The sequence below is a fragment of the Lolium rigidum genome, chromosome 1 (genome assembly GCF_022539505.1).
Source record: "Lolium rigidum isolate FL_2022 chromosome 1, APGP_CSIRO_Lrig_0.1, whole genome shotgun sequence".
Taxonomy (NCBI): Eukaryota; Viridiplantae; Streptophyta; class Magnoliopsida; order Poales; family Poaceae; genus Lolium; species Lolium rigidum.
This window is the reverse complement of record NC_061508.1, coordinates 82588364-82598596: the sequence shown is the minus strand read 5'-3', so window position 1 is coordinate 82598596 and position 10233 is coordinate 82588364. Positions and strand designations below refer to the sequence as shown.

The 10233-nt window shown below is 47.4% G+C and overlaps 1 protein-coding gene across 1 annotated transcript; it reads right to left on the bottom strand.

The window, feature by feature from the left end:
- On the bottom strand, positions 1-959 carry LOC124676695 (glycine-rich protein 2-like). The gene has a single exon (XM_047212740.1). The coding sequence runs from the start codon at positions 896-898 to the stop codon at positions 197-199; it is 702 nt and encodes a 233-aa protein (XP_047068696.1). The 5' UTR covers positions 899-959; the 3' UTR covers positions 1-196.
- Positions 960-10233: the final 9274 nt, after the last annotated feature.

Below are 10233 nucleotides of genomic sequence, written 5' to 3'. Positions count from 1 at the left end.
TTGAAACGAACACAAGACCAGCAGTTCTTCTGGAACCATCATCCAACAGCAAAGATCCCATCACACGGATCATCAGTCTTCTTCATACGAGCAACACAGGAAACGCGACTACTAGCGAATATAGATTAGGTATTACTTGCTGCAGAGTAAAGGAGGTAAAGGAACCACCGGAGTCAGATCTGACTGGTTGCAGCGCCTAGTACGACTTCTTGGGGCACTCGCGGGAGATGTGGCCCTCCTCGCCGCAGTTGTAGCACCCACGGCCACTGCCGCCGCCGCCACCACCGCCGTAGCCGCCCCCACCGCCGCCGCCCTGAGGACAGTCCCTGGAGATGTGGCCCTCCTCGCCGCACTTGTAGCACCCACGGCCACCACCGCCGCCGCCGTAGCCGCCGCCGCCTCCGTAGCCGCCACCACCACCTCCGTAGCCGCCGCCGCCGCCCTGAGGGCAGTCCCTGGAGATGTGGCCCTCCTCGCCGCACTTGTAGCAGCCACGGCCGCCGCCGCCTCCTCCGTAGCCGCCGCCGCCACCTCCGTAGCCACCACCGCCACCTCCGTAGCCGCCGCCACCACCTCCGTAGCGGTCGCCGCCGCCGTAGCCGCCGCCACCGTAGCCTCCTCCGCCGCGACCCCCGCGGTCACCTCCGTCGCTGGGGCGAGGGCCGCCGGGGAGGTTGGCCCCTCCTGGCGCGGTGACTTCGTCCGCCTTGGTGCGGCCGTCGTCGCCGTGCACGACCACGTACTCGACGGCCTCGCCGTCGTTGAGGCTGCGGTAGCCGTCGGCCTTGATGACGGACTGGTGCACGAAGAGGTCCTCGCCGCCGTCCTCCTGGGTGATGAAGCCGAAGCCCTTGGTGGAGTTGAACCACTTGACGGATCCCGTCTTCCTCTCCGACATCTTGCGCCGCCGCCGGAGAAACCCTAGCAGGAAAACCCTAGATCGGTGTGGAGGCGGAGGGAGGAAGTGGTAGGTGGTGCCGCAGACTGTCAGCTGTGTCTCTATATACCCTAGCTGGTGGGCCTGCTGGGCCGGGCCTGCCTGGATTTTGGATCATTTTATGATTATGGTATTTTTCAAAGCCCAAACAAAACAACACACTAACAACTTACTCGAACTGGGCCTGGGGCAGCTTTGACCGTGTTTGGTTAGGTGGTTCCTTTTTCTGCATCATGGATCATAGTCCAGTGAGTGAATGATAAAAAAAAACTACCACAATTGTGCCTAACGTGATAAACATCTACCATTTGACGTGTTTTTTGGCAGTTCTATTTTACATGGTTGTCACGTTTAGCATAATTATGGTAGTTTTTTGTCATTCACTCTAGTTCAGTAGATCATTTGTTAAGCCATAATTGTAAAAGTTTTATACCGGCTATTGACCCCCCCTCTATGCGGCATCCGTGTCCTTTCAGCCGGCCGGCGGCTAGGGTTAGGTTTGGAGGGCGCGTTGGCTCCATAAGGTCGGGCCCCTCTCCCCTTTTCCCTTGGCCCTTAGCCGCCCCACTTAGGGCCACCAATTGGTAGCCTTTTAAAAAATATTTTTTCTTTTATATTTATTTATTTATTTCGTCCAATTAAATAATAAACATATATGCGAGTCTTGGAACTATTCTTTGACCCCGGAACTTATTCCGATTTCTCCATGGAACAATTCCGGTGTTCTCTCCCTATTCTCTAACAATACCGAATCGATCCCAAAGCGTCATATACCATTAAGTGTGCCACCCTACGGGTTCGGGAATGCGTAGACATAACCGAGACAACTCTCCGATCAATTACCATCAGGTGTTCTGGAACGGTCCCTATGCAAACACGAATAAGTTTATCGTTTGAACCTCAACGTCGAGTCCTATTCCGTTTGTATCACGATACCTTTGTTTGTCCGAGACTTGATCTTCGGTATCCGCTATACCTTTGTTCTATCTCGTTACCAACAAACACAATTCAACTCATTGACATAATATCATATCTCTTGTGACCTAGTCACTTGCTTGCAAGCGGTGTTGATATAATATTACCAAGTGTAAGGGTATTTTACCCTTATCCATTATTTTGGTAACTATGACACCGTGCTAGAGTATTTGGACTAATACATGTCTACAAGATAATTCACAAGTATTAGCCAAAGAGGTATAATGGTGTATCGATAGAACAAGAAGGCAACGGGAGACCCCCCAATTCGATGAAGAATCAGCAAGGTCTGCAGAGTCTGGCCGGTCCCAGATCCGGTCGGACCGGCCCTGGCGCCGGACGACCCGGTCACCAACCGGACCAAGGACCGGTGCCATCCGGACGAGATCCAGTAAAGGATGAAGATTGGCCCGGTCAGTGCCCGTCACCAGCCCGGTTGGATCCGGCTGCTCCGGTTCCTGGCCCGGTCGGACCGGGCTCCAGACCGGGCGTCCCGGTCGGCAACCGGCCTTTGCGCCTGTGCCATCCGGGCACTATCCAGTAAAGAATGGCGCCCCCGTTCAAGACCCGGTCCCAGCTCCGGTTGGAAACCGGCCGACCCGATCAGTGGCCCGGTCTGACCGGGCTGTGGACCGGCCTGTCCGGCGCCAGATCCGGTCGACCGGGCTCCTCGAGGAATCTCGTCGATGTGGCAAGTGACCAACGGCCATATTTCGAAGTACACTATAAATAGGCCTTCTTCTACCTCTGAACAGTTAGGCACTACACTACAAGCTGTTCTTGAGCTCCTTCTTCCATGCTCCATTGTTAGAAACACCAAAAGCCTCAGATCTCCCTCCTCCTCCACCCAAACTCAAATCCCTCCGGGAAACGATAGAGGAGGACCCGATCTACCGTTCTACCAAGCCAAATCTTATTCCCCCTTGTATTCATCAAGAAGCTTGCTTCCTAGGGTTCCTTGGAAACCCTAGGTGGGCAAGAGGAGTCCGGAAGCATCCGGGCCGTGGATCCCGCTCCGGGCAAGATTGTGAAGGTTTGGAGGCTACCTCAAAGTCTACCACAAGTGAGAGAGCTATTCCTTCGTGGGATAGGCTCCGGAGAATAGGGTGAGCCTTCGTGGCGCGGGGAATCCTTCGTGGGACCTCCACTCCTCCAAACGTGACGTACCTTGTTGCAAAGCAAGGGAACACGGGAATACATCCTCGTCTCCGCGTGCTATCGGTTATCTCTAACCGAACTCCTTACTTGTGATTTAACCGCTCGTGAGAGCCTTCGTGCTCGAGTTAGTTGTATCCTCATATAGGTTGCTTCACCTAGTTTGCATTAGGCTCACCTTTATATTCCGCAAAGCCTAATATTGCAAAGAAAGAATTAAAATCTGTAGAAACCTATTCACCCCCCCTCTAGGTTTACCATCTCTATACTTTCAATTGGTATCAGAGCTTGGACTCTTTTTAAGGGCTTCACCGCCTTAAGAGTGAGATGGAAAAACTATTCGAGGGTCTAGATGATGACTCTAACCTTTCGGTTAAAGAAATGAAATCTAGACTCTTGGCATATGATGCCGAGAGGAAGAAAAAGGAGGATGAACTACAAAGCCAAATGGCAGAAATGTCTGTCATGCTTAAGAACCTAACTACTGGAGGAGCTCCTAGTGGGGCTTCGGGCTCTAAGGAATCCTTCCATGAAGTTAACCATGACTATCCTAGAAACACTTCACCCATGCCTCATATAAACCATAGTGGGACCATTCCCCATTTTGATGGAACTCACTTTCCACATTGGAAATCTTCTATGGAATCTCATATTCGCAGCGCGCAGTGTGGAGCTATGGGAGATCATTCTTCATGGATACCGGGAGCCACAAGATCCCGTTCGGTTGACCTCCACCGAGTTCTACAACCGTCAACTTAATGCATCCGCACGTGACAAGATTAGAAGTGGCATCAACCGCAAGCTTCTAGATCAAGTTGATGACATTGTCTCCGCTAAAGAGTTGTGGGATCGGATCGTAGTACTCCAAGAGGGAACCGATTTGATCCAATCATCTCTCTATGAGACCGCAAAGCAAGAGGCCTACCGAGTTCATGATTCGAGATGGAGAATCCGTATTCGATGCCTATGCTAGGCTTGGTGCTACGAAAGTAAGGATCAAGGGACTTGGTGCTGAGAAGTACAATGACGGATTCGAGATGAACGAAGCCTTCATAAAATCCAAAGTCATTGCTATGATTGCCGTCAAACAAGAAGACACCAACCTTGGACTCAACTTGCAAATCATGACCAAGAGTGCCGATCTCAACTCCGATGATCTTGTCTCCTATGTGGCTGCCAATGAAAACATGGCCAAAGCCGGAAAGAGGCTCAAGGCAATGAACCGTGTTGATGAAGCCTCACACGACCATGAAGCGTCACACAACCTTGCTCTCAAGGCTAGAGCTGACCATGGAGGAGAAGAAGCATATGAAATTGAGGAAGATGAGGAGATGACCTCAACTAGTGACATCGCTACCGACTTTGCCTTCTTTGCTAAGAAGTACAAGGGAAAGTTGCCAATGCTCCTCAATGACAAGAAGAAGAAGAGAACTTGCTACAATTGTGATGAAGAGAGCCACTTTGCAAATGAGTGCCCTTATGAGAAAAGGGTATACAAGCCAAAGTTCATCAAAGGGGTCAAGCCAAGATTGAAGCCAAACCCAATCAATGACCGATACAAGAGGAACAAGGAAAGAGCATTTGTTGGGGCCGAGTACTTGTCCGATGAAGAAGAGGAAGATGAGGAGAAGGAGGCCGGAGTGGCCGGCTTGGCTTTCTCTAAGCCCGGGTCACTCTTCACATATGACTACTCCAAGGATTACTCCACGGAGAATGATGTTGGTTCTTCCTTTATGGCAAGAATAACTCAAGATGATGACTCCGACGACTCTTCCTCATCTACAACCATTGGCTCTTGTCTTATGGCAAGAGAAACCAAGGTAATGGAACCCCCACCTTCTTTGTCTAGTGTTCTTGACAATGAAGCTGAAAATCAAGATGAATTAAGCGTGGCTAAGGAACTTTACAATGTTAGATGCACCCTTCGTGGTGAAGCTCTTGTCAAATTTGATTTCTTGATGGACTCTCTCAAAGAAAAGGATGAGTCCATTGAGGAATTAGAATATCATTTGAATGATAAGGAAAGGAGATTCAATCTCCTAAGACAAGAGCTAAAAACCGAAAGGTGCATATCTCAAGGTCTTAAGCAACAAATTGAAACTTATGAACTAGATAAAGTTAAGGATCTTGAAACTATTGAAAGGGCTCAATTATTGACCCAAGAGCTTAATGCATCAAAGGAGGAACTTGAAGTTGCTCATGCTTCTCTCACTAGGGATCTTGACCACCTTGAAAGAGCTAACAAGCTTGTCAAGGATGAGCTCAAGAAACTTGGAAAGAACCATGACCTACTCCAAGAATCCTACTCTAAAGCTCTTGAATCAATGAATGATTCTATTGTTGATAAAAATGTTGCTAGTTCCTCCACCACCTTTACTAGTGAGCATGCTAAGCTTGTTGCGGAACATGTTCGTTTACAAGAGGAACTATCTTTGCATGTTGAGACCAATACATATCTTGAATCTTTGGTAACCAAATATGGTCTCAACTATTATCCTAATGAATCGGCTTGTGAGCAAGCAACTACTCTTGAGGAGAATGTTAGGTTGAAGAAAGAACTTGCCAAGTTCACCACAACCAAGAGTAAGATGGGATTGGATGACCTTTTGAGTAAGCAAAGGTCAAACAATCAAAAGTATGGTCTTGGGTATGTTCCCAAGCCCTATAAGAAGAACAACTACAAGAAAGAGAAGCCCGCTCAAGAAAAGAACAAGAAGGTCACTAATGATGGCAAAGCCCCAAAGGGCAAAGCCACTAGGGAGTGACAGCACGGGGCCAAACAATCACTATGCTTTATTTGTTGATTATTATGGTGATGTTTATGCTAACTATGTTGGTCCTCGTAATGGCTATGCTTATAGAGGGTACTCGATTTGGGTACCAAAAGATCTTGTTGCCATGACTAGGGAACCCATTAATCAATGGGTTCCTAAATCCTCTACTTGATTTTGTAGGGGTATTCCTCACGGTGGTCCAAAATGGGTGTTTGATAGTGGATGCACCAATCATATGACCGGAGGAAGAGGTGTGCTTGACCAATTCATTGAAGATATTAACAAGAAGTCAAGCATTACCTTTGGTGACAACTCAAAGGGAAAGGTACTTGGGTATGGCAAGGTGGCAATCTCTAAGGACTTGTGCCTTGAGACGGTCATGCTTGTTGAACACCTTGGTTATAACTTGCTTTCTATATATCATCTTGCCGATGCCGGTTACAATTCATATTTTACTAAGTATTATGTGCAAGTCTTTAGGAGTGACAATCTCAAATTGGTCCTTGTTGGATATGTGGAGAACAACCTTTACGTGGTTGACCTCTCGAAAGAGAGACCATCTCTCTCCACATGTCTAATGGCGGCCAAGCATGACGAAGGTTGGTTGTGGCATCGCCGCCTTGGTCATCTTAACATGAGGAACCTTAAACAACTCCTAAAGGGTGAGCACATTGTTGGACTAACCGGCATTTCTTTTGAGAAAGATCGTGTATGCAGTGCATGTGTAGCGGGAAAACAACTCAAGAAGAAACATCCTATCAAGAGTATCGTCACCACATCTAGGCCTTTGGAGCTCCTTCATTTGGATCTCTTTGGGCCATCACATTATGATACTCTTGGTGGGAGCAAGTATGGACTTGTCATTGTTGATGATTACTCAAGATACTCTTGGGTCTTTCTCCTTAAGTCTAAGGATGAGACCCATAGGGAGTTCATCACCTTCGCCAAGAAAGCTCAACGTACATATGAATCCGAGATCAAGGCGATTAGGACCGACAATGGCACCGAGTTCAAGAACTACACTATGCAAGAGTTTGTTGATGATGAGGGCATCAAGCATGAGTTTTCAGCTCCATATACCCCTCAACAAAATGGTGTTGTTGAAAGGAAGAACCGGACTATCATTGAGATGGCAAGAACCATGTTGAGTGAATTCAACTCACCCCACAACTTTTGGGGAGAAGCCATCTCTACAGCTTGTCCACTACTCCAATCGGCTCTTCCTCCGCCCCTCCACAACAAAACTCCATATGAGCTTCTCACGAGGTAACAAGCCTAATGTCATGTACATTCGTGTCTTTGGATGCAAATGTCTTGTTAAGAACAATAAAGGGAACCTTGGTAAATTTGAAACTAGAACTATAGAGGGCATTTTTGTTGGATATGCGGAGAACTCTCACGCCTATAGATACTACAACCGGTCCACTGGGACTATTGAAGTATCTTGTGACGTGGTGTTCTTGGAGGATAATGGCTCCCAAGTGGAGCAAGTTGTTCCATGTGTTGCAGGTAATAATGATGATCCATCTAGTGCCATCAAGCATATGGGCATTGGACACATCCGGCCCATGGAAGTGCATAGTGATGATCAAGGTGATGGAATAGAAGTATCAAGCTCACCTCAAGTTGAGCCTAGCTCAACTCAAGTTGAATCATCAAGTGCAACCCAAGATGTATCCTCCACTCAAGATGAGCCACATCCCGAAGAACAAGAAGAAAGTCCTCAACCCACTGAGCAAGATCATGATGATGATCAAGAAACATCTTCAACTCATGTTCAAGCTCAAGTTGTACCTCATGATCAAGTATTAGCAAGAGATGAATTCATTGATCATGAAGGAACCATTCGGAAGATCAAGGCGGCTACAAGGGCAAGTGACATGAAAGTGGATCTTGTCCTTGGTAGCATCTCCAAAGGAGTGGTAACTCGTAGACACCATGCACTACTTATGACTTATTGTCAACACCATGCTTTTGTGTCTAGTTTTGAGCCACTTAAGGTACATGAATCCTTGGTTGATCCGGATTGGGTCATTGCCATGCAAGAAGAATTGGAGTGTTTCACCCGCAATGAAGTATGGTCTCTAGTTGAGAGACCCAAGGATCATCGCATCAATGTCATTGGGACCAAATGGGTGTTCAAGAACAAGCAAGATGAGGATGGCATTGTCATTAGAAATAAAGCAAGGTTAGTGGCGCAAGGGTTTGCCCAAATAGAAGGTATGGACTTTGAGGATACCTTTGCGCCGGTAGCCCGTCTTGAAGCTATTCGTCTTTTGCTTGCATTTGCATCTTTCCACAATTTCAAACTATATCAAATGGATGTGAAAAGTGCATTTTTGAATGGTCCTCTAAAAGAAACCGCATATGTAGCTCAACCCCCGGGTTTCGAAGATCCATGCCGACCCAACCATGTGTATTTACTCCATAAGGCACTCTACGGTCTCAAGCAAGCTCCACGTGCTTGGTATGAGTTCCTTAGGGATTTTCTACTACAAGATGGGTTTTGCATGGGTACGGTTGATTCCACCCTTTTCACCAAGCGGGTTAAAGGGGGTGGCTTGTTTATATGTCAAATATATGTTGATGATATTATATTTGGTGGAACTAACCCCAATCATAGCAAAGCTTTTGAGCAATTGATGACTAGGAAATTTGAGATGTCCATGATGGGGGAGTTGAAGTTCTTCCTAGGCTTCCAAGTGAGGCAACTTGCAAAAGGCACCTTCATCTCTCAAGAAAAGTATGTGAAGGACATGCTCAAGAAGTTCAACATGACCAATGCAAGCCCAATGAAGACACCCATGCCCGTAAAGGGGCAACTTGGCTCATGTGACGGTGAGAAGGATGTGTACATAAAGGTATACCGTTCCATGATAGGATCCTTGCTCTACCTTTGTGCCTCTAGGCCGGATATCATGCTAAGTGTAGGGATGTGTGCTCGTTTTCAATCCGCTCCTAAGGAGAGCCATTTGATGGCGGTCAAACGGATTCTAAGATACCTTGTTCTCACTCCTACTCTCGGGCTATGGTATCCAAAGGGGTCAACCTTTGAACTCATTGGCTACTCGGACTCCGATTGGGCCGGTGATAAGGTTGACCGGAAGTCTACCTCCGGGGCTTGCCAATTTATTGGCCGGTCATTGGAGAGTTGGTCATCCAAGAAACAAAACTCCACCGCTTTATCCACCGCGAAGCCGAATATATATCCGCGGCATCTTGTTGCACTCAATTGTTATGGATGAAGCAAACCTTGAAAGACTATGGTGTGTCTCTTGGTACGGTGCCTCTTCTATGTGACAATGAAAGTGCAATAAAGATCGCCAATAACCCGGTTCAACATTGTCGCACCAAACATATTGACATTCGCCATCACTTCCTACGTGACCATGTTGCCAATAAGGATATTGATCTCACTCATGTGGGAACAACCTACCAATTGGCGGATATTTTCACTAAGCCTTTGGATGAAGCCCGGTTTGTGAACTTGAGAGGAGAACTTGGTATTCTTGATCCTAAAAACTTGGATTGAATCAACTTCTTGCACTATATTCTTGCATTTATCTAACTATCTAGCTTAGAGGCATAGCACATATGGGGATAGTCATCTTACCATGTCTTGGTATGATGCATACCCATGTGTGCAACATAAATAGACCCAATGTCATTATATGGACCCAAGCACGTCTCTTCGAGGTCACATGACATTTGCGCTTTCACATAGGGGGAGTAATCCCCCGCCCCTCATTTAGTCTCAAATTGCAACTTGTTTTTGACTATACAAGGCTAAATGATCTTATTGCAAAAATCACTTCAAAAATGACTTATGACTCTTGATTTATACTTCGAATCATGCCCATTGTTGCTATTTACATCTTGTTTGGACTTTCACTCCAATGGGTATGCCTAGAGAATTTTGTGTTTCCAACCCCATGTCTATGCTCATCTTATCATCCTCTATCTATCTATATGTACATGTCATCATCTGAGCATTCATACACAGTTACACAAAGAATAGGGGCAAAAAGAGGCAAAACTAGACAAAGCCGGGCAAAAATGCCCCGGCCGGTCTCTGGCCCGGTTGGACCGGCCTTTGCGCCGGGCCAGCCGGCTCCAGGCCCGGTCGACCGGGCGCCCAACCGGCCGCGCAGCCTGATATGTGTTTGAGGGGGTTACCCTTTGGGGTCATCTTCCTCATTCTTCCCCAACTCCCACACCACCATGGCCGGCGCCCTCAGCACCCCCACCAAGATCTAGGCACTTCCCACCACAAGAACTTCCCCAAACTCCACCACACCATAGATCGGGGCCCTTGGCACATCTCCACCGAAGGATTTGGTCCCTCTCCACCTAGTTTGGGAATTTTTGGAGTTCTTGGTTCTCAAGCCCTAC